The 25721-nt window shown below is 43.1% G+C and overlaps 1 protein-coding gene across 4 annotated transcripts in view; it reads left to right on the forward strand.

Moving 5' to 3' along the window:
* Positions 1–25721, forward strand: part of WDR11 (WD repeat domain 11) — a 131232-nt gene that overhangs the window by 49206 nt on the left and 56305 nt on the right. For all 4 annotated transcript variants that reach the window (XM_040436021.1, XM_040436022.1, XM_040436023.1 and 1 more), the window contains 3 exons: positions 13085–13188; positions 13308–13478; positions 18902–18986. In XM_040436021.1, the coding sequence (XP_040291955.1) occupies positions 13085–13188; positions 13308–13478; positions 18902–18986 (360 nt within the window). The remainder of the gene's footprint in view (positions 1–13084; positions 13189–13307; positions 13479–18901; positions 18987–25721) is intronic.

The following is a 25721-nucleotide window of genomic DNA, read 5'->3' on the forward strand; positions in this document are numbered from 1 at the left end:
GGATTGACAGGGATAACTGAGAGTAAAATATAATCTGATGTGAGGGGAAGGCTACTGCGGCAAAAGAGAATTGCACTAGGGTTGGGCGATATCAAAAACATTCCCATGATAACAATATTAAGAAATTTATTGCGTAAACGATATATGTTGAGATAAATATCCATCCAACAAGGAGACATTATACTGTATGTGGACCACATGGTGACAATATATTGTATGGGGCGACTGAGGCCAAGATGACATTATACGGTATGGGGCCAAGGTGACATTATACTGTATGGGGCGACAAGGTGACATTATACTGTATGGGTTGGGCCACAAGGATACATTATACTGTATTACTGTATGGGGACTACAAGGATACATTATACTGTATTACTGTATAATGTCTCCTTGTTGCCCCATATAGTATACAGTAGTGTCTCCTTGTTGCTCCCGTATGGGGGCAACAGGGAGACATTATACAGTATGAGGCTTATACTGATGGGACTCATGACAGGTATATTCCCTATCTCCTGCTATTGGGTAGATATCAAGTGCCATGTGCAGGGGCCGCTGATGAGCCTGAGCGGAGAGTGTAACACCTTTATTCATTAGTACCCAGTACTATCTTTTACATCCCGCTCCGCACTGTCACACTTCCCCCACCTCGGACGGTCGCAGGCCAGGACCATGTGAACTCCCTGAGAGAGACCGGCTGTTTTCGCCTCTCTCACTGGCTGCTGACGTTGGCCGCCTGGCTCATGTGCGCGGCTGTTTCCTGACATCCAACATCAGACTTCGTTGGGCGGGTTGATGGAGAAACAGGAGCGAGGAGAGGGGTGTCCACTGCGGGGACTAACATGTAATGTATTCAGGCAGCCAGACATGGATGTTTGAGAAGCAGTCAGTACACATGCGACCGCTCCTATGACGTCACTAAACACAGCGATTATTAAGAAACAGTGATATCATCCTTTCCTAATACAGCGGTATATCACGGACACCGCTATATGGCTTAACACTAAGTTGCACTGGTCAAAAATATCTTTTCTCCAGCTATCAGTATTCTCTCAGGAACATCAAGTGTGGTTAAAAGAGCCGCCTTCCTGTGAGCGCCTCCAACAAATGTCAGAACAAGTGGGTGAGACAAGCACAGCTTGCCAGAGGCTTTATATCCGTCTACTGAATCCACATCTACTGTTTGGCCAGAAAGAGAGTTTGTGCATTTGCAGCATGCCCATGGCCATAATAGGATACATGGAATATGTCCACAGACCAACCTGTTTAGACGCAAACAAGTTACATAGTTCTTGCTGCAGTCCCCCAGCTAAATACTAATTTAATGCCATGTTAGGGTACTTTCACACTAGCGTCGCTGGATTCCGGCAGGCAGTTCCGTCGCGAGAACTGCCTGCCGGATCCGGCAATCTGTATGCAAACTGATACCATTTGTAGACGGATCCGAATGCAGATCCGTCTCACAAATGTATTGCAATTTTTTGCTTTTTTAAAGGTCTGCGCAGACCGCAAAACCGGATCCGTTTTTCCGGAACACTTAGGGCCGGATCCGGCACTATGCATATCAATGTAAAATTATGCGGCAAGTGTTCCGGAATTTTGGACTGAGAAAATACTGCAGCATGCTGCGGTATTTTCTCCGTTCAAAAACCATACAGTGATAGAACTGAAGACATCCTGATGCATACTGAATGGATTGCTGTCCATTCAGAATGCATTAGTATAAAGCTGATTTTTATCCGGTATTGAGCCCCTAGGACAGAACTCCTATGCTGAGAAAAAAAAACCTCTAGTGTGAAAGTTCCCTTATATTGCTAATGCACATTTATTTGCATTTGTTCTGACAATGTAGATGTATTGCTGTTCAGTGTAGTATTTTTTAGCCTGTATGTCATCCTCAGGCTGTGTTCACATCTGCATTTAAGTCCTCACTGCAGTTTTCGTCATATTTGAGGAAAAACAAAGTAATGCAGCATACAATGATGGGTTTTTTTCAATCAAAATGATGGACACCTCAGCAGACCCCATCATACCCGTAAGTCACTGGGGTTCCTTGGATACCACTAGTTTACGTGGTGAAAAAGATCCAGCACAGAGTTGTGGTTTCTGCTGTAAATGGAAGTCACAATTCTGATAACTACAGAGCCTGCGAAAAGTATCAATATAGTACCGTATATCACAGAGAGAAATGACTTTTCATCTAAAACATAACTTTTACTATCGTTTTAAAATATTACCCCATCTAAATATGAATATTGGGCTACGTCAAAATGAATAGATAAGGCCTTACTTTGAACGTGTCCAGGATAGTACAGTCTGATATATAAAAAATAACGGCAACTTACAGTTAGATGACTGTGGACCTGGCCAGACGGTGAAAGAGAGGTGAAGTCTGGGCCGGGGATAGATGAGGGGAGGGGGAACAAAGTCCCTAATACATCCCTCAATGTACCCCTGCCTACAGGCGGAGCACCCGCCCTGAAAGGAGCGACCCCACCTCTCGGTGGCTAAGCCCTCGCTGTCGCCTATTACCCTACCTGTAAGGATTGAAGATGTTCGTCCCTTCTTAGCAGTTTGTCCCGACGCGTTTCCCCAGTAATTGTAAAAACTGGTTCATCAGGGGACTCAGGATAGATGAAGCAGTTTTTACAATTACTGGGGAAACGCGTCGGGACAAACTGCTAAGAAGGGACGAACATCTTCAATCCTTACAGGCAGGGTAATAGGCGACAGCGAGGGCTTAGCCACCGAGAGGTGGCGTCGCCCCTTTCGGGGCGCGTGCTCCGCCTGTAGGCATGGGTACATTGAGAGATGTATTAGGGACTTTGTTCCCCCTCCCCCTCATCTATCCCCGGCTCAGACTTCACCTCTCTTTCACCGTCTGGCCAGGTCCACAGTCATCTAACTGTAAGTTGCCGTTATTTTTTATATATCGGACTGTACTATCCTGGACACGTCCAAAGTAAGGCCTTGTCTATTCATTTTGTCGTAGCCTAACATTAATATTTAGATGGGGTAATATTTTAACCAACGATAGTAAAAGTTATGTTTTAGATGAAAAGTCATTTCTCTCTGTGATATACAGAGCCTAATAGTTACAATCCATTCAGAAAGTCTTCAGACCCTTTCACTTTTTTCACATTGTATTATGATGCCACCTTGTACTAAAATAGAAAAAGAAAAAAAACAGTTTCCCCCCATCATTCTGCACTCAGTATCCAATAATGAGAATTTTAGAAATGTTTGCAAGTTTATTAAAAAGGAAAAACTAAAATTTGGTATGGACATAAATATTCAGACCCTTTGCTTTGACAGTTGAAATTTAGCTCTGGGAGCCTCCAGTTTCTCTTGATCATCTTTGAGATGTTTCTGCACCTTGATTGCTTCATCTATAATACATTCATTTGACTGGACATGGTTTAGAAAGACACATCCTTGTCTATACAAGGTCTCACAGCTGACTGATTATCGGAGCAAAAACCAAGCCATGAGGGGGAAAAACTGTGTGTATAACTCAAAGACAGGATTGTGTGGAGGCACAGATCTGGAGAAGGTTACAAAAAATCTGCTGCACTGAAAGTTCCCAAAAGCACAGTGACCTCCATAGTTCTTAAATGGAAAAAGTTTGGAGCAGCTGGGACTCTTCCTAGAGCTGGATGCCCCACCAAACTAAGTAATCGAGGAAGAAGGGCCTTGGTAAGAGAGGTGAACAAGAACCAAATGGTCACTTTGGCTGAGCTCCAAAGATCCTGTGTGCAAATGGGAGAAACTTCCAGAAGATCAACCATCACTGCAGCAATCCACCAATCTGGGCTTTATGGCAAAGTGGTCAGAAAGAAGCCTCTCCTCAGTAAAAGACACATGGGAGTTTGCCAAATTGCACATACTCTTGAAGTGAAAAAGTGCTCTTAAACTGAAAAACAAGATTCTCTACTATGATGAAACCAAGATTTAACTTTTTGGCCTCAATTCTAAGTGTCTTGTCTGGAGGAAACAAAAGACTGCTCATCACCTGCCCAATACCTTCCATACAGTGAAGCATGGTGGTGGCTGCAAACTGTGGGGTTATTTTTCAGTAATAAGGCCAGGGAGACTGGTCAGGGTTAAGGGAAAGCTAAATGGAGCAAAGTACAGAGATATTCTTAATAAAAACCTGATCCAGAGTGCTCTAGACCTCAGACTGCGCCAAAGGTTCCCCTTCCAAAATGACAATGACCCTAAGCACACAGCCAAGACAATACAGGAGTGGCTTAGAGACAGCTCTGTGACTGTCCCTAAGTGGCTCAGCCAGAGCCTCGAAAATGGCTGTCCACCAACTGTCCCCAACCAACCTGACAGAGCTTGAGAGGGCTTCTGCAGAGAAGAATGGCAGAAAATCCCCAAATCCAGGTTGGTAAACCTTGTGGCATCATACCTAAAAAGACTAGAGGCTTAAATCTCTGCCAAAGGTGCTTCAACTAAGTACTTAATAAAGGGTAAAAATACTTTATTATTTTAGTTTTTCCTTTTCAATAAATTATCCGATTTCAAACATTCTGTTTTCACTTTGTCTTTCTGGTGTATTGAGAGCAGAATGATGCCGCGACACAACAAAATGTGAAAAAAAATGGAAGGGTCTGAAGACTTTCCGAATGTACTGTATGTCCTTTATTCATTAGGCTGTAGTCTTTTTCATCTCAGTTTTGCTTAATGCTTTTGATCTTAATGACTTAATTAATTTTATATCAGGCCAGGGAGTTTATCAAAAGATATGTTGAGGAGATTATCAAATTATTAAAGGCAATATGCCACTAAGTAAGTCAATAGAGATTTTTCAAAGCAGAAGTTTGTAAAATTGACCTTGGTATAGTTCTTATGTTTAAAGGGGGTTTCTCATCATGGGCAATTGGGGCATATCGCTAGGATATGCCCCTATTGTAGCACCTACTGCCTACCAGTTAATTTATTCACTGCACTTGCCCTGACGTCATTCCTTCCAAGTGCCGTAATCTCGCGTGCGCAGGGAGCCGGCGCATGTGCAGTTGGATCAACGAAGCCTGTGCCAGTAGTCCGCACAGGCGCAGACTACTGTGTACACTGCGCCTGCGCGAGATTACGGCCGGGCTCCATCGGATCGTGGGACAACCCCTTGGGCTCCTTATCAAGGTAATTTACATAGCAATAAAATCGCTTTTTTTGACGAATAAAAGAAACACAGAGCAGTAAGAGTGGGATCATTTAATACAAAACAAGCAGACTGATGGGCACATATGAATATCTCTGTAGGGTAAATTCTGGTGACAGAATCCCTTTAACTAATGCCCCAGTTCCAGCTGAATAAAAACAGCCCCTTGGCATGATGCTGCCACCACCATGCTTCACTGTGGGTATGGTGTTCTTTTGGTGAAGTGCAGTGTTGTTTTTGCACCAAACATATATTTTGGAATTATGGACAAAAAGTTCAACCTTGGTTTCATCAGACCATAGCACCTTTTCCCACATGCTTTGGAAGACTGCAGATGTGTTTTTGCAAAATGTAGCCTGGCTTGGATGTTTTTCTTCGTAAGAAAAGGCTTTCGTCTTGCCACTCTACCCCATAGCCCAGACATATGAAGAATAAGGGAGATTGTTGTCACATGTACCACACAGCCAGTACTTGCCAGATATTCCTGCAGCTCCTTTAATGTTGATGTAGGCCTCTTGGTAGCCTCCCAGACCAGTTTTCTTCTCGTCTTTTCCTCCATTTTGGAGGGACGTCCAGTTCTTGGTAATGTCACTGTTGTGCCATATTTACTCCACTTGATGATGACTGTCTTCACTGTGTTCCATGGTATATCTAATGCCTTGGAAATTCTTTTGTGCCCTTCTCCTGACTGATACCTTTTAACAATGAGATACCTCTGATGCTTTGGAAGCTCTCTGTGGACCATGGCTTTTGCTGTGGGATGTGACTAAGAAAATTTCAGGAAAGACCAACTAGAGCAGCTGAACTTTATTTGGGGATAATCAGAGGCACTTTAAATGGTGGCAGGTGTATGCTGACTCCTATTTAACATGATTTTGAATGTGATTGCTTAATTTTGAACACAGCTACATCCCCAGTTATAAGAGGGTGTGCACACTTATGCAATCACATTATTTTAGTTCATTTTTTTTTTCTTCCCTCCACCTAAAAGATTTAAGTTTGTTTTTCAATTGAATGGTACAGTTTATAGGTCACATTAAAGGTGGAAAAAGTTATGAAATGATTTATCTTTGTCTCATTTTTTTACATCACAGATACCTGATATTTTAACATGGGTGTGTAGACTTTTTATATCCACTGTGTGTGTATGTGTATATATATATATATATAGATAGATAGATATATTCATTCAAATCTCCCCCTTCCCTTTACAATCTGGTTTTAAACTGTCTAAATTTAAGACCATATTAATAAGGCTGGGTCTACACAGAAACTTTGGCCACAAATAGCATAGCAGGACCTAAGATCGCTGTGTAGCATTGCAGACATACAGCGTGATAGAAATAATTGGGGTCACTAAGTGACTTGCAAGTTGCTGTGACCGTCACCTCAGTATCACAAAAAATCCAAGACCTGTCATGCTTTGACCCCATTCGGGTCTGTTGTGTCTTGAGACTGCACTGCTGCATGCAATCTTTGGTTATTCCATGCTTGTTGTGGCCAAAATTGCCATGCAGCCCCAGCTTAAAGGCCCCCATACACATTACACAGATGATGTTGGGGGAGAGAAGGATTGGGCAAAGTGAATATTTTCCAGGTGTCTGGCAGCGTCTATCTCCCCTCTCCTCTTTGAACACAGACACATTTGCCCTAACCGAACGTAGATGTGTATGGGGGAGTCGGGAGAGAATGTGTAAGGCAGCCTTAAAGGGGTATTCCAGTTTTTATTTTCTTGACTTAGTTGTTTAATAGGAAATTCTAAAATTTTCAATTGTACATGTGTTGAAAATTTTTCCTTACATACTTGACTTGTATCAGGTTGTTGACTCCTAGCTGCACAGCAGAATGTTATAGCCCATGAATCAGTCAGTCCTGTGTAATATATCCAAGGTCTAACTGAAACATGGCATCAGACATGTGACACCCCATTGACATGACGTAAGCAACAGTGCTACATGATATATATGTGCTGGGTGAGTACACAGGGCACTCCCATGGGATAACCACATAGAACTAGCAGTGGAAACCATTGTGGCTGTTAGTCTAGGGCTACATGTCACGCAACAAAAATGGTACAACTACATTGCGACGTGTTGTGCAGTATTTTTCATAATGATAGTTTATGGTGTCGCGCTGCGACTCATGACAGTCACACAAAAATCCAACTTAGATGAATCTTTTGCGACTGATGTGTTGCAGTCACAGCCTGTTGCAGTGTGACACCATTGTCTATCACTTAAGAAATATTGTCGTGGTGTAGCCCTAGTCTTACAACAACTTCATGTGTACATGGCTGCCTGTTTCCAGGTGATTTGTAAAATGGCTGCCTGTCTCTAGGTGATGTTGTCATGTTAACAAATTTAACTAAAAAAATATAAATTACAAACAACACATACAGGGGAGACGGAGAACAATGTTAGATGAGCTTCTACACTAACAGACACGATGAGGTGCTGCAGCAGGCAGTAATACTGTATATGCTGTATACTTATGTGCTGCATCTCATTAAACTACTATTCACCTGTTAGATATCTGGACAGTTAACTGAATGAGGGGTCACATGATGGGCTTGAGGTTCACATGACTGACACCATCTTTCGTCCTATTCAGACCTCCTACAGATGCATTTTACTGGTATAAATTGCGCCGTACCTTTTTTTTTTTTTTTTTTTTTTTTCTCTCTTTAGAAATTTTGAATAGATGTATATTTGAAAAATATATAACTGTCTCTTCCCTTAACAAATAAATGTAATCGTTAGAACGAGAATACCTCGTCTTAATGTAAGCAGATTGGTTGGGTTATGCAGAATGCAGACTTTATGAGGAAACCATTATTTGAAGGTCTGCTGTTTTGTAAAACTTTCTTTTTAAAACTTCTTGCCTTATCTGGCAGTCCATTCTGCTTCCCGGTCTACTTTCTAGCCTCTTCTGAGTATGATTTATTTCTGCAGTCGTATATTCCATTACCTGCATTCACATATGCAGTTTTCCAGCTTGGAGTGGAGTTTAAATGCCCTTTTAATACGCTGATCATTATGTAGCCCTAATGTAATGTTTTATCACCGCTCTCATGGACCTATTAGCATTGCAGGCATACTTTGTGCTGGGTAGGTTTGCAAATTTATCCAGAGATTCAGGACTAGATATTTTATAACGTCTCAGAAGACCTCCATCGTTTCACTTGTATCAGATCGCATTAGAAGGAAGAAGGTGACCGGACCCTTATTTGGAATATTATTTTAACGAGACCCAGGGCTGCGTCAGGTTACCATGCATTATGCATTTTATTATAATGGTTCCTTTGTGGGCATTTTCATTTGGGGTTTGGCGGTCTTTTTAAGAGGATTTTTTTTCCCCCTATTTGTGACATACCATCCCAGATATCCATATTCCCATGGCAACAGACTTTTTAAACTGTATCTTAATTGTCTCATCAGCATATCGTTTGTTTTATGGGTTACCCAAGACGTGTGTTGGATAAACTATGCATACAAATCGCCTACCTCTACACTTTCCTGCGCATCATCTTGAGATTTTCCTCAGGTTACAGTCTCAAGAAAGGCGACTTTACAGAAATGTTACAAAATCTCCGCCAGCTCTTTTATAGCTTAAAAATTGCACTAAATGTCCCTAATCGCACCTTCGTTACTAAATAAGCTTCTGTATCTTTTACCCTCGCTCTCATAGTATTTAACATTCTCTGCTGGTGTATTTATTGAGTTCATCCGTGCAGTGTTTATTCTGGATTATTAAACCTCAGCTCGTAGGCATAATCGAGTCATTATCTGTCGTTTCACGGAATGCTGCCATTTCGATAAGACGCAGAAGGATTCCCTGCAGCGGTCTATGTTATTAGCCTCCTGTATCTTCCTTACAATTACCATATGTTCTGCCTTGGAGTAGATTCTGATGGGAAAAAAAAAGCCAGTTTTATGGTTGGTAATAGTGCGCCTGACTTTGTGGAGAGATGCAATGCACTTTGTAATGGGGCTTTTCCAACATCCGTGATGGTTGGTTGATGCAATAGAAAGTCGTACCTTTTGAAATGGAGAAAAACAACCAATTACGGAAACTCATCATCCTGTTTTATTATCTGGAAATCACCACCCTGCCTTGTGATAGGAGAATATCATATCGATTTTTTTCATTCCATCTCTTACCACATTACAGGGCACACTAAACCCAGGGTTTCCCAACTTTGGAAACAACTCCTGCAAAAATGTTAAATGAGAAAAAAAAGGCTTAAAACTGGTAATATGCAAGACGCAGCAAAATTGATTCAGACCCCATAATGAATTCTGACCAATGAACAGCCCTCTAAAATAATTCAGACTCTGGAGGAGATGCCTACATGCATTCAGACACCACAACAGACCCCTAAATTAAAGGGGTTGTCTCCCTTCAGCAAATGCCATTTACCATGTAGAGAATGTTAGTACAAGGCACTTACTTAATGTATTGTGACTGTCCATATTGCCTCCTTTGCTATCTAGATGGATTTTTCCATCACATTCTACTCTGCTCGTTTCCATGGTTACGACCACCCGGCAATCGAGTAGCGGTGGTCGTGCTTGCACAATATAGGTAAAAGTGTCGGCCCCTCTAGTGGCCGGGACCGTGGAGTGCTCATAGTCCAGCACTTTTTTCCTATAGGGTGCAAGCATGGCCACCTCTGCCGAATTACAGGGTGGTCGTAACCTTGGAAATGAGCACTGTATAATGTGATAGAAAAATGAATCGAACCAGAGTCAATATGGACAATACATTAGTAAGTGGCTCTACATGATAAATGCCATTTGCTGAAGTGAGACCACCCCTTTAATTTAGATCACACACCAGACCATGGGTGAAGAAACCCTTAGGGCTCGTTCACACGACCGTGCCGTTTTTTTGCGTTCTGCAAAACAGATGCCGCCCGTGTGCCTTCCGCAATTTGTGGAACGGAACAGGACTTCCATTAAAGAAATGCCTATTCTTGTCCGCAAAACGGACAAGAATAGGACAGGACTCATAATTTTTGCGGGGCCACGGAACGGAGCAACGGATGCGGACAGCACACAGAGTGCTGTCCGCATCTTTTGCGGACCCAATTAAATGAATCGTTCCGTATACGGCCCGTATGCGGAACGCAGAAAATGGCCCGTATGCGGAATGCAAAATACGTTCATGTGAACGAGCCCTTACTCTGACGAAATATGATGGAGACTGGGCGGTGGGGTAGCTTCAGTCATTACTAATGGACTGGCTTCCAAAAATGCTATGTACCCCAAAAAACTATATTGGGATAATCAGTAAATCACAATAAATTTTTCATAGCTCTGTCCAGTTTCAAGGTCAGTGTTATTCAGCCAGAACTGAACCATGATGCCAGTGTGAACATAGACCATTTTGCTTGCCCTGATGTCCACAGTCCGATGTAGAAAAGGGGCTACAGTGAATCAACAGGAACCTCTCATAGGATTTTTCTGGCTGTTCTTGCAGCAACTCGACCACACTGGTTTTACAGGCGGGCATGCATATGCCATTGTCGCTGTCAGACTCCAAGGTTATGGAGAATCTGCATGAAAGGAAGGCTGGTATCACAAGGGCACTTGATGTTCCACATGATTCCATAATTCCTTTAACAACCACTACCTATCTGTTCATTTTTGCTGTCAGAGGAACACTTAATGATTGCTGAATTGCTGCCACTCCGCGTCCTTAAAGAAGAAAGTTGTCAGAAAGCGACAAAAACCGCGTTTATAAGTTGTCCAAGCACTCGTCTGACAGCAATCACGCTGATTAGCTAGCACTTGCTGGAAAGTAGCTGTCATGCCACAGAGCCGTCGAACTAGACTTCTTCTTGTCAGCAGCAGGAGGTTTAGTTACCAATACTTGTAATCATCTGCTGTTTTAAGCAGGCAATAAAAATAACAGGGTTATAACAAGAAAATAACACTCATATGTTATATTTTCACTCGTACATGCAGTATGGCTAGATTGTGTAAATGGAAAAAGGTAATGATGCTGGTTGCCAATGTCAGAGTTGTTTTGTACATTACATGCTATTATAAAATGGGTAAGAATCGGTGGTGGGTCTGTATGAAATGACGCTGACCATCTGCATTGAAAGGGAGGCAGACGCCCCGCCGTTATCTCCAAATTCCCTGATAGGGACCTTCTCACAATGTGTCCAGTGTCTACTTGTTAGAAAATCCATGGTTACAGGGGTATAATATGATCTCTTTATTTTATAATTAAAAATTTAGCATAGCCACTGAGTTATTCAATAAAATGTATCTTTATTGCGCCACCTGCTGTTTGTTTTGTTTCTTATTTATTTGACCTGCTCAATAAGATGGCCGCACATGCTCAGTTTCATCCTTCAACTGCCTCCTGAGCTGTAATAGGTAGAGCTGAGACACGCCTCCTGAGCTGTGATAGGCCGAGCTGCAGTACAAAAGACACTCCCCCTGAGCTGTCAGCTTGATATAAATCTAGCAGAGCAATGAATGGGGAGATCTCTGGATCCATGTGAGGTACAGGGCTGGTTCTAGCTTTGTTAGAAAGAGGTTGTCCTGTACTGTATGATTCTGATTTTTGGCAATTGTCATGGGATAACCCCTTTAACTCTCTCAATGTTGGAACAAATTTCACATGCTTTACACACACAAAACCTGAATTACATGCAATTACAAAAGTATTCAGATCCAAGTGCTGGTTTGAGAACTGTAGAATATTTTTTGCAGGACAACCCCTTTAAAGATAACGTCCACTTTTGCAAGAAACTTTCTTTTTTATTGTTGTAATGCCTATGGGTTAGAAAATGAAGCAACTTTGTAAAGACTTTTTTTTATTATTCAAATTATATTATGTGTCTGTAGCTCCCTTACATCTCCATGGTAACAGACTACAAACTGTGAGGCCTGACTACATCATATTGTCACTATATCAAGCAGAGGTAAGGATACTTTCACACTAGTGTTTTTTGATTCCGGCAGACAGTTTCGGCAACAGAACTGCCTGCTGGATCCGGCAATCCGTATACAAACGGAAAGCTCTTTTTTTCCGGATCCATTAGACCGATCCGGTGAAATACCGGATCCGTCTCATCCGGAATACTGAATCCGGTTTTTAAAGATCAAAAGAAAAAATAGCTCCTCCTATGTTCCGGCGCATGCGCAGACCGGATAACCGGAACCGGTGATGCGTCAATTTCCGGAACACTTGGTACTGGATCCGGCATTAATGCATCTTTATGGAAATTAAAGTGCGGTATTGTTCCGGGATTTTGTCCGGAAAAAATACTGCAGCATGCTGCGGTATTTTGTCGGGTCAAAAACCGTAGAAGGGATGGAACGGAAGACATCCTGATGCATACTGTACGGATTGCTTTCCATTCAGAATGCATTAGGACAAAACTGATGCGTTTTTTTTCCGGTATTGAGACCCTTTACCGGATTTCAATACCGGAAAAGAATAACGCTAGTGTGAAAGTACCCTAACGTGTGCACCAGAGTAAGGAAAGTTGTGCTTGCCTGGGTTTGAGCTCCACCAAATTCACCAAAGTCTAGTATGGACCAGAGTCCAAGGCACAGTCAAAGTGAAGCAATATTTCGCCATGCAGGCCTTCTTCACACATCTTTGGGAAAGCCTACCTGCTGAAATGTCACTGTTTTATATTTCTGCGTTCAGGAATAGAGCTTTGATCATTTTATTTTACCAGTGCCTTGGACTTTGTTGCGTTAATTTTTTCATCTATTTCCACTACTTCTTGCTAATCTACTAAACTGGGGAACAGTTAGCAGTGTGACTGCAGGATAAGACCATACAGGGTCTGTTGGTGTCTGTGACCACAGAGACATAGGTCTGTATAGGGGCTGATCCTCCATATTCTTAGCCTGAGCATGACCTGTTGTAATGGGTGCTTTATCTCTACAGTGGCTCCAGTGCATGCATGTTATATGCTCCTCTGTCGTTCTGTGGGAAACCAGTGGGACTTCTGCAGAAGAAACGACCAGATCTCTCACTTGACAGTATGATAGGTAAGAAACTTCGGCATTAGTTGGAGCATCTCCCAACATCTCTTACTGCTTGTGCTATTAAGCCCTAAAACGTGACTGCTGATTACACTTGAACTCTATGAACCTTTGCTTCTTTACAGCAGGCCAGAGTCTGTCCGACTCTCTGCAATCTGCAAGTTCTCAAGAAGTGCACTTCAAGTTCCTGCTCACCGGCCTCCTCTCTGGGTTGCCACAGCCGCCCTTTGTGGTGAGAATGTGCCCTCCCCTCACTACAAAGAATATCACACAATATAAACCCCTTCTTGCAGTAGGTAAGTCTTCTGTATCTTAAACTCAAAGGGACACCATCTGCTTATTTAATTTCCAGTATGACCATAATGTAATCTGTTAAACTGGTGTTGACCATGAAGTCCTCCAAACCCTGTTTCTGCTATCAGGAAGGAGGTTTAGAGGTATTGATAATCGGCTTTTTGTAGATTTTTCAAATGTAAGACATTACCTCTTCAATGCCCATGTATTTAAGGTGGTACAGTGATGAGATCTGCCTGTTTGGGGGAGCTATAGGACAACATCATTAGAAAGGGTAGGTTCTCAGTGTTTTTTTTTTTTTTTAGGCAGAATTTTCAGATTTTCATCCAGAGCCAGAAGTACAGGGTGGGCCATTTATATGGATACACCTTAATAAAATGGGAATGGTTGGTGATATTAACTTCCTGTTTGTGGCACATTAGTATATGTGAGGGGGGAAACTTTTCAAGATGGGTGGTGACCATGGCGGCCATTTTGAAGTCGGCCATTTTGAATCCAACTTTTGTTTTTTCAATAGGAAGAGGGTCATGTGACACATCAAACTTATTGGGAATTTCACACGAAAAGCAATGGTGTGCTTGGTTTTAACGTAACTTTATTCTTTCATGAGTTATTTACAAGTTTCTGACCACTTATAAAATGTGTTCAATGTGCTGCCCATTGTGTTGGATTGTCAATGCAACCCTCTTCTCCCACTCTTCACACACTGATAGCAACACCGCAGGAGAAATGTTAGCACAGGCTTCCAGTATCCGTAGTTTCAGGTGCTGCACATCTCGTATCTTCACAGCATAGACAATTGCCTTCAGATGACCCCAAAGATAAAAGTCTAAGGGGGTCAGATCGGGAGACCTTGGGCGCCATTCAACTGGCCCACGACGACCAATCCACTTTCCAGGAAACTGTTCATCTAGGAATGCTCGGACCTGACACCCATAATGTGGTGGTGCACCATCTTGCTGGAAAAACTCAGGGAACGTGCCAGCCAACAGTTTCCTGGAAAGTGGATTGGTCGTCGTGGGCCAGTTGAATGGCGCCCAAGGTCTCCCGATCTGACCCCCTTAGACTCTTATCTTTGGGGTCATCTGAAGGCAATTGTCTATGCTGTGAAGATACGAGATGTGCAGCACCTGAAACTACGGATACTGGAAGCCTGTGCTAACATTTCTCCTGCGGTGTTGCTATCAGTGTGTGAAGAGTGGGAGAAGAGGGTTGCATTGACAATCCAACACAATGGGCAGCACATTGAACACATTTTATAAGTGGTCAGAAACTTGTAAATAACTCATGAAAGAATAAAGTTACGTTAAAACCAAGCACACCATTGCTTTTCGTGTGAAATTCCCAATAAGTTTGATGTGTCACATGACCCTCTTCCTATTGAAAAAACTAAAGTTGGATTCAAAATGGCCGACTTCAAAATGGCCGCCATGGTCACCACCCATCTTGAAAAGTTTCCCCCCTCACATATACTAATGTGCCACAAACAGGAAGTTGATATCACCAACCATTCCCATTTTATTAAGGTGTATCCATATAAATGGCCCACCCTGTATATTCATATTAATTGAAAATGTAAAGGACGGACTTCTACTTCTCCTTCCTTCTGGATCCACCTCCGGGTTTGGCTGAAAAACCTGAAGAAAAATCTGCCTCAAAGTCTGCTCCAAAAAACTCTGTGTGAACCTACCCTTAGGCCACCTGCACACATTGCAGAATACGTGTGCAGAAAAAACGCAGTGTGTTACAGTAACAGCTAAGTGTATGGAATTACACAAATTCCATATACACTTTGCAGATTTTTTTCATGCGGAAATTGATTTAAAATCTGCAGCAGGTCAATTATGTTTGCGGTTTTAGGTGCGGATTTCACCCTTTTCAGTGCAAATGTGAGATCAAAACTGCATCAAATCCACACCAAGAACTGCTGTTAGAAGTTGTGGATATTGGTGCGGAATTCGTTCGTGCACCCGTCTGCAGGTGGCCTTATAGTCACATAGTCTGGCCGAATTTTTTTTTTTACTTTGGAAAGGGGAATTAGATTAGGGGGGGGGGGGGGGGAGGCATCATTGTAGCTTGCTACAAAGAAAAGACACAGAGCATGAATTACATTGTTAACCCTTTCACTACCAGTTTTTACACTTAAAAAACAAACAGACCTGAAGTATACAATAAGAAATATCATACCAAACCACACAAAAAAGACATGTTTGTGGCAAAAAGTCTGACTTAAGCAGAGTCTGAGAGCACCAGTCACATTTTAAGGTGTCCAGGGTTCATAGACATCGGTGTCTACATGCACAAATCTTCATCTATTCTCCAGACCTGAAAAGACCTTAAATCTCTGTGATCCTGTCGTAGAGAAGCTGCATTCTTTGGCAGAACTATATACCCCTTCTCCACTTTAAATGTGACATTTACAGCTGATGTCCTCCATGATTGGCCAAGGGGGTGATAGTGTGAAGAAAAATGTTCTGTATTTCCCCCTGGGATTACTGCATGTTGTCCAAGGGGGTAAGAGATATCCATAACAGGCTGTAACCAGATTCCCCCCCAACCCTCCCTTACACAGGACCAGGATGTAACTCTTCTTGCTGCACCCCAAATATTGCAGCTACAATAACCTACCTCTACCTGGGCTTTAATGTTCCAGCAGCGCCAAGCTTGTAAAGTCATTGAGGGACATTTTATCAAGACTGGCGTTCCCATACGCTGGTCTCGATCCCTCTGTGCCTAATTTATTAAAAAGCCAATGCCTCCGAAACTGAAGTCTACACCAGCCAGGCCCTAGCGTATACTTCAGCTTTAACTTGCGCTAGTTTCTGGCGGATGTAATAGTAAATCTAGCAGGTCTCTCTAAGCCTCATCTCCTCCCGTTAATCCACCCCTTTTTCAAAGTGGCGAGAAGCTTCAAAAGTCGTAAATTATTGTGCACCTATTACATGAGCCATAATTTGTAACTTTTTTATGCCACTACTATTGTGGCGTAAAGTCATTATTAAATGCCCCTCATTGTATTTTGCATATATCCCTGGCAGTCAAAGGGTTTTATTCTACAAAGGTTAACATTTATTTTTTGAAAGCGGACTACCCCTTTAAGTTATGTTTCAGCCTTACTGGCTTGAATGCTGGAATTATTCCAGGACGTAATGTGAAGGCAGAGAATGTGCGGTTAATGAAGCCTTTTAATAAACAAAGCCTGTATTCGGAGAGGTAGATATCATGGTTAATGATGGGTATTTATTTTCTCAGTAGACGGTGCAGTAATAAATTAGGAGGATGGTGCGTTGGTAGGAAACTACTGCATAAAAGCAATTATTCTAACTTTAACTGCTCGTGGAAAAAGTAGTTTTTTTCTTTTTACTAGTAGAATAAGAAAATTCTAAGAATTGTTAGGGGTCCTATGGACCAGTCGATTAAAGAGCACCAGTCCCGTCTTCCAACAACGGCAACTCCCATAACTTGGCTGTAGCCACCGCTCCACAGATACTGGCACTGTTTACTGTTTCTTAAAGGGGTATTTCCATCTCAGACAATATGCTAGGATATGCCTCCATTGTCTTATAGGTGCGGGTCCCACCTCTGGGACACACACCTATCTCGTAAGTTGAGTCAGCATAGTGAAGGAGGGTGCACCGCGCATGTGCAGCCACCCTCCATTCATTTCCATGGGGCCGGCGAAAATAGCTGAGCATTGGCGTTAATGGACACGGTGGCTGCGCAAGAGCGGTACACTCCATTCATTTCTATGGGGCCAACGGAAATAGCCAAGACAGAAATGAATGGAGGCTGGCAACGCAAGCACCGTGCTCCCTCCTTCACTTTGCCGGCTCTCAGTTTACAAGATAGGTGCGTGTCTCACCTCTATTAGATAAAGGGGGCATGCATATCCTAGCGATATGACCCCATTGTGTGAGATGGAAATACTCCTTTAAGCCTCAGTGCTAGTAGTCTCAGCTCTCTATATGCCATTGTGACTTTGCAAAGGAGTGTCACTCTCAATGGGGAGTGAACCAGAGCTCTATTGCTGTCCAATCAGCTACTAGTTGAGAATCGCACCCCTTTGACTGTGCATGGCCAGAATGGCATATTGGGAGCCCAAACCATTGGCACCAGTTGTTTGGGAAAGGAGGTGGAATCTTTGGAGTGGTGGCTACAGCCAGGCATTGGTGGCCACTGTTGGAGGAAGCAATAGGTCCTATTTTAAAGGAATCCCATTCTTTGTTCAAGAGCCGCATCCAGCTCCTTGTTTACCAGGCACAGTGCCATACCTTTTACCTGACCACCGCTCAGTTAGAGTTGTTTTCCAAAACTTTTATATTGATCACCTATCCAGTATCTGATCGCTGCGGTTCCAACACCCGGGACCCCCACCGATCAGCTGTTTAAGAAGCCGTCGGCACTCTCAGTAGCATTGTAGGCCTTTCTGCAGCTTAGCATAGGCCATTGACGTCACATTCATTGGTCACATGGCCTAGGTGCAGCTGCGGTACCAGCACAACCGCTATTAGGCTGCATTCACACGTCCGTGGTGTGTTGCGGACCCGCAAATTGCGGGTCCGCAACACACCAGCCCGGCACCCCCATTGAAATGCCTATTCTTGTCCGCAAGCTGCGGACAAGAATAGGACATGCTCTATCTTTTTGCGGAGCTGCGGACCCAAAGATCAGGGCCGTGCCCCGCAAATGTCCGCATCCATTCCGTCCCCATAGAGAATGAATGGGTCCGCACCCGTTCCGCAAAATTTCGGAACGGATGCGGACCCATTTTGCGGACGTGTGAATGGAGCCTTAAATGGACAGCACTGTGCTTCATGAGCTGAGAGAAGGCTGTGGCGCTAGTGCGAGTGCCAGTGCCTTCTCAGACAGCTGATTGGCGGGGATCCATTTGTTAGAACCACAACGATCAAATACCAGTAACGTATCCGGAGGATACGTTATCAGTATAAAAGTCTTGGAAAACCCCTTGAGGGTCCATTCACGCGTCCGTAGTGTATTACGGATCCGCAGTACATCCGGCCGGTACCCCCCATACCCCGCAATTGCGGACAAGAATAGGACATGTTCTATTTTTTTCAGGAGCCGCAGACCGGAAGATCGGGGCTGCGCTCCGGGAAGTGCGGATGCGGACAGCACACTGTGCTCTGTCCGCATCTCTTCTTGCCCCATAGAGAATGAATGGGTCCGGATTCGATCCGCAATGTTACGGAACGGATCCGGACCCATTCTAATGACGTGTGAATGGACCCTTATTTAGTCAGCTTATTGATTGGGGTGCCAGGAAACAGACCCCCACTGATCAGATATTAAGGACGAATCCTAAGCATAGGTCACCAGTATTAAAGTACTGGTCTGTTAGTATTAAGTGTATATTTATCATTTCAAATTCTGGAACTTTGACAGAGATAATTCTTGATTTTTACAGGTACGAGCAACGGTTCAGTCTTTGTGTATAATCTGACCAGTGGACTGCTACACAAGGAGTTAAACATACATTCTTGTGAGGTCAGGTGAGTTGTATGGGGATGCCACGCAATGGCTGATGGGGGGCACAGCAAACAGATTGCACAGATCTTACAGACCCACTGATCAAAGGCAACTTTACTCCAAGTGACACTTCCAGGTGTTTCACATAGATTGAACAATTCTTTAATAATGCCGTCCATATGGAACATCTGCATGAAGCAAAATAACAGCTGATGATCAGAGTACGCTGAGTTATTACAGCCCTTGGAAAATCTTCACAGACTATTGTGGAACGTATGTGAGACAAGTAATCATAGCCATGGGTGGACTGGAAAGAAACTGAAAGTGGCCCTATGTTGTAGGTGGGTCAAAATTTACAGAAGGCTGGGCAACACAAGTAGGCAGTGCCAACAGAATTAAGCGGGGCCTGCAGCACTAAATACCACCCCAGCAGAACCCAATACCACCCCAGCAGACCCCAATACCACTGCACAACATACTGCCTTGACAGAAACAAATACAGTGCTGTACAAAATACTGCTGCCCTCACCACAGTATTTAACTGTATCATCATCCTGAGGATGGTGATACAGTTGAGTTCAGGTGGGCACTTGCGGCCCTTGTCCAGGTGCATAAGTACTTGATAATCCTAGCATTAATCAATGCTGAGAGCATCAGATAACTATGTACCCGACTGGAAACTGTGAGTAGGTCTCCCCCAGGGCATCGGCCCACTGGGAAATGTCCCTGTAGGGTCAATGACCAATCCGCCCCTGATTATAGCCATGGCACATGGTTGCTTGATTGTAACCATAATCACATAGCAACTTTTCAGTCTTCAGGGACAGAAGGAAAATAAGAAAAAAATATTTTTCATCAGATCCTCAGATCAGACCCCCATATCAGGACATCATATCAGACCCCGATATCAGGACATCATATCAGACCGCCATATCAGCCCTCCATGTCAGAACCCCATCAGACCTCAGATCAGCCCTTTATTATTAACCCCTATCGGACCCCAGATCAGCCCTTTATTATTAGCCCCTATCAGACCTCAGAGCAGCCCTTTATTATTAAGCCCTATCCGATCTCAGATCAGCCCTTTATTATTAACCCCCATCAGACCTCAGATCAGAATAAAATAAAAAACTTCCTTACCTCTCCTGCACCGCGGCTCCGCTCCGGGTCCGGCGTCTCTCTTCTCCGGCCCGCGCTGCACTGTCACCTGACAGCGTGCAGCGTCGGGTCATAGTACCTGCACTATGTCCTGACACTGTATGGGGTCAGGACAGCGCAGCGCCGACACCAGCAAAGAAGAATGAGAAGGGTGAGTGCTGGAAGTGCTTGCTGCGCTTCTTCCCCGCTCCCGGCACCTAATGTATACTAGTGAGCGCTTCCATGATGGAAGTGCTCACTAGTATTCGCTTTATAAGACGCACGGCCATTTCCCCCCCACTTTGATGGGGGGGGGGGGTGCGTCATATAAAGCGAAAAATACGGTAATGTGTGCTTTAACTTTTTTTTTGGTTTATTAATCCTTTCCTTTTAGGAACCATAACTTTGTTTTATTTCTCTTTCACGTACCCATGAGGGCTTTTTTTTTTTTTGCAGGACAAGTTGTACTTTGTAATGGCACTACTTAATATTTCATATGGTGCAGTGGGAAGCTAGAAAAAATTCTTAAATGAAATGAAATTGGAAACAAAATGCAATTCTTTGTTTTATGGGTTTCATTTTTGTATTGTTCCCTATGCGGAAAAACTAAAATGCTGACTTCATTCTCTGGGTCAGTACGATTACAGCAATTCCAAATTATTATAGTTTTTATGTTTTAATACATTAAAAAAATAAAAGAAGCTTTGAATAGAAAATAAGAAATAGTTTGGATATTTTCAGGTGCAGCTACACCAATGATCTTAATTTGTTTATTTTTTTGTAAATTGGGGTGATTTGAATTTTACATTCTTATTATTAAAAACTTTTATTTATTTTTTCTTTTTTTTTGTCTTACTAGGGGAATGTAACCTGCGATTACTAGATCGCTTAAACCACTGTGCTCCTATTAAACTTTGTAATAGGCAGAGCTTGATAGGAACTTGACAGGGCTCTGAACTGTCGGAAGACCCCAGGCTGCCGAAGCAACTGTACTGCTTCTTCAGTCTTGTTGTTGGTGAGCGCTCCACTCCTGGTAAATAACCGCCCAGATGCTGTGGCCGCAAAGTACGGAGTTGTCTCCGATTGTGGTGTCTGCTGTGTAAAACGGTAGAAACCCCTGGCTATGGTACCCATTCAATTCCTGTGCAGACGCCATCTTTAAAGACCCAACATTCACTGTACATGGTATAGTAGATGTTGAGAAGGGGTTAAAGCAGGCTTCCAGTGAAAGCACAAACTTTGGTGTGCTCTTATACTCTCGTATATAGTACCTTTTTTGGTGCTTTTTCATTCCAAGCTTACCCATCTGTGCTACAAAAACCTACAAATTCAATAAAAAGAAGTTAATTTTGTCTGCCATGTTACAGATATACTTAAAAAAATACATGCAAAACACAGATTTAATTCCTCAAGCCGATGTTACAAGCTGAGAACTTTGCCAATATCCTCCAGTCAGGAACATATCGGAGCCCCTCATGCACCACGTCACGGTGTCTCAGCAAGCATGGGGTCCTACCACTAAACTGCCCGTGGTGTGTGAACAGGGTCTGACCAGTGCTAGAAACCAACTCGCATCCAGACTCTCACATGCCTCCATAGTGGTATCACCAATGCATATTTTACAAAATTACATTGTTTTACAAAATTGTTTATACCCAAATACTACTATACAATGTTGAGTAATACTTTTATACAATGCCCACAAAATGCTGCCATTTGGCACCAAAATTATACTTGCATACAGTAAATATTACTACCCCATAGTGCCTACATAACACCAAATACTGCCATTCAAACTCCTGTCTTTAAAAGATTATGGTAAAGTCTTAGAATGTCTAGGGTTTTGGAGCAGCAGTAAAGAAGTGAACATTTGCATCCTTCACTCAAGGTGTTCCTGAGGGTCCAGTTTTTAGAAATAATCTTTTGTATTGGTTTTTCAATTACAAACGTGGTGAGCATTGATTCCAGCAATATGATGTATAAGCATAAAGACAATAACATAAGGAATCAAGTAGTACAATCGGTTATTCTTGGACTGAAAGGACGGCAGGCGTCCAGCGCTCCTCTAACAGTTTAGATTCACGGAAGCAGAGGAGGACATCAGCTGCTGAAGTCACACAATTTAACACTACTAAAGTAACAAGAGGACACTCAGGAAAGACAGCAGCTAGAATGATGCAGGTTGTATGCGTCATGGGGTGAAATGTGTGTTTAACAACCATGGGGCCCATGTGCTATCCCTAATTGCAGGGTTCATCATAGTTTCCGGTAGAAATTTCTCATATCTGCAGGAAGTATTTAAAGGGAACCTGTCACTGGGATTTTGTGTATAGAGCTGTGGACATGGGTTGCTAGATGGCCGCTAGCACATCCGCAATACCCAGTCCCCATAGCTCTGTGTGCTTTTATTGTGTAAAAAAATAAATAAATTATACATATGCAAATTAACCTGAGATGAGTCCTGTCCCTGAGATGAGTCAGGGACAGGACTCATCTCAGGTTAATTTGCATATGTATCAAATCGTTGTTTTTTTTTACACAATAAAAGCACACAGAGCTATGGGGACTGGGTATTGAGGATGTGCTAGCGGCCATCTAGCAACTCATGTCCTTAGCTCTATACACAAAATCCCGGTGACAGGTTCCCTTTAAGGCTTGAATGACTTCCGCTAAAACTGGAGGCTCAACTGATTTCCAGTGTCTAGTAATTATTAGTTTGGCACTTAACATGATATGGCCAGTAATACGTCTATATTTATGGGGGATGCGATCCATCCCAATGAATAAGATGGCCAATGCAGGAGAAGGGGTATTTTGTACACCAGTAACTTGTGTAATTAAAGAGAATGTTTGCTGCGAGAAATTGGCTAGCTTTGGACACCACCATAAGATATGGTATAATGAACCGGTTTTTCCACAGTGCCTCTAATGACATGCACGTGTACCTGGAAATATGGTACTCAATCTGAGAGGAGTAAAGTACCACCTGAGGAAGGACTTTATCCCAGCTTCATATAGGGTGGTGCACTTAAAAGTAGATGCTATAAAGCTTGCCACCCTGGCCCACTCCTCCGAGAACGTAGTGTTTAGTGAGTCGAGTACCAGGATTGGTAGTGCTCGGAAAACATATATCAACTTGGGAAGAGTCATCATTTGAAAAGCCGCTACTTTGCCAATCCAAGATAAGTCTTTCATGCTGAAACTTGAGAAGACTTTTGACATAGTTGAGATAAGGGGCTAATAGTTGTTTTTGGTAAGCAAGCGAACAAGGATAGGTAAGTTTAATTCCGAGGTACAGAAGAGTCGATGTCTGCCAATCCAGAGGGAAAGTGCCCTTCAGGTATCTAAGTTCAGGTAACGGGATGTTAATGGGGAGGGCTTGTGATTTGAAGCTGTTAATCTTGTAGTAGGAGAGAGATCCAAAAAAAGAAATGAGTGAAAATGCGTGTTTCAATGAGTGGCTGGGGTTTGTGACTGTGAGAATAATGTCGTCTGCATACAAAGAGATGATGTGTGACGAGGTTCCTATCTTCAAGCCATCTATTTCTGGGGAGACTCGGATATGCTCAGCCAAGGGTTCAAGATCCATTATAAATATGAGAGGGGATATTGGGCAGCCTTGACGGGACCCATTGGTGATGTGGAAGGCATCTGAAAGGACCCCATTGACAAAGACGGGTCAGAGTATAACCCTTGCACTGCGTTAACAATGAGGTCGGTGAAACCCATTGTTCCAAGTACAGAAAAGGCAAATGACCAGTGGAGACGGTCAAACGCCTTTTCCGCGTCCAGTGTAGTTGCTACCGGGGGATGTTTTTAATCTCCGCTACAAATAAAAAGGTTAAACAGCCTCCTTGTGTTACCTGATGCCTGTCTGCCCTTGACAAATCCAGTTTGGTCCTCTTTCACTAATTGGGGGAGGATAGGGGCTAATCTGTTGGCGATTAATAAATATTTTAACGTCCAAATTAAGGAGGGAAATGGGTCTGAGGTTTTGTGGGGAGTCCGCGGGTTTACCCAGTTTAGGAAGAGTGATGACCAGGGCCATCAACTTGTCCGGAGAGAATGCGATGCCTGACATGATGTGTTGAAACATGGATGATAGGTGAGGGGTAATAGAGGTTCGAAAGTGTTTGTAGTATTCATTTGATAATCCATCAGGGCCTGGGGACTTGCCCACTGGGAGGGAGGTTTGCAGTTTTTTGAGTTCTAGCTCCGAAATGGGAGCGTTCAGGGAATGTAGTTGGGATGGGGTCAGTTTCGGCAACTGGGCTTTAGCTAGAAAGTCTTGTACTAAGGCCTCATAATTTTCTGGAAGATCAGTGCCATCTCTGAGATTGTACAGGTGGAATTAGTCTGCAATGTCTCTAGGGTCCAGAAGTTTAGCTTTGGACAGTGGGTTGAGTAAGAAAGGAATTTTTGCTTTGGACTGTTGTTGTTTGAGTTTACGAGCTAACAATTTGCCCGCTTTGTTCCCTTGAGCATAATACTTAGCTTTAAGTTTGAGGAGTGATTTGTTGAAATCTCTGAGGACATTCCTCAATTTGTCCCTTTCAGACTGAAGTATAGCTGAGGTCTCTGCTGAGGGCTGCTGTTTGTTACTTTTTTCCAATTGTATGATTTTACCTAGGGTCAATGTAATCTCTTTTTCTCATCTTTCCTTTTCCGTATGGCTTAATTTGATAAGGAGACCTCATATGAAGGCCTTATGGGCTTGCCAGACTGTTAGTGAGTTATCTACGGAGCCCACATTAAATTGGAAAGATATCTGTATGGCATGTAAAATCTTGGGTTTGGATTGAGAATTGGTAAACAGTAACGAGTTGTTTCGCCAAATCGGGACAGGGTGTGCCTGATATTTTTCTGCCAATGACAGTGTAATGTAGGCGTGATCAGACCACTGGATTAGGCCAATGGCTGATTCTGTGGTGTGAAAGAGGGTTGTTTGGTCTACAAGGAACATGTCTATTTGAGAGTAGGAAGAGTGTATGGGGGAGAAAAAGGTGTAGTCCCTCTCTTGGCTGTGCTGTGCCCGCCAGACGTCAACCAGGCCTTCGGATAAGATAAAGTCTGTGAGAGGGTGTCTGGAGGGATTGGTAAAGTCGAGAGAGGGATCTTAGATGGAGTTAAAATCTCCACATAGGATTAGCTTACCCTGTTTCACCTTGTGGACTTGTCTCATTACCTTGTGCAAGAAGGATATTTGGCGTTGATTGGGAGTGCATATATATTCACAAGCGTGTAGACAACATTGTTCACTGTGCATAGCAGAATCACGAACCTGCCTCTTTGGTCAGCTATGAAGACCCCTTTAGATTTCTTCACATTATGCGAGTGGATAATAACAGGGAAGAGACGGTGTCTAATACGGCAGGCATCTGACTGCAAGAGGTGAGATCCCTGCACACAGAGTAAATCTGCACCAGTGGACAGCACCTCCCTCCATAAGTAAGACTTTTTCTGCAGACCGTTTAGCCCCTTGGTGTTGAGGAAGAGAAATTTCAGTCCCATGGCTTAGGGTGGAAGCGCTGGGTATGATTGCTGCCGTTCCTGAGATGACCTATAAGGGTGTGACCATACATGTGAACACAATCTGGGTATCTAGAAGAAAGAATATAGCA

This window comes from Bufo bufo, chromosome 6 (assembly GCF_905171765.1).
Source record: "Bufo bufo chromosome 6, aBufBuf1.1, whole genome shotgun sequence".
Lineage (NCBI taxonomy): Eukaryota > Metazoa > Chordata > Amphibia > Anura > Bufonidae > Bufo > Bufo bufo.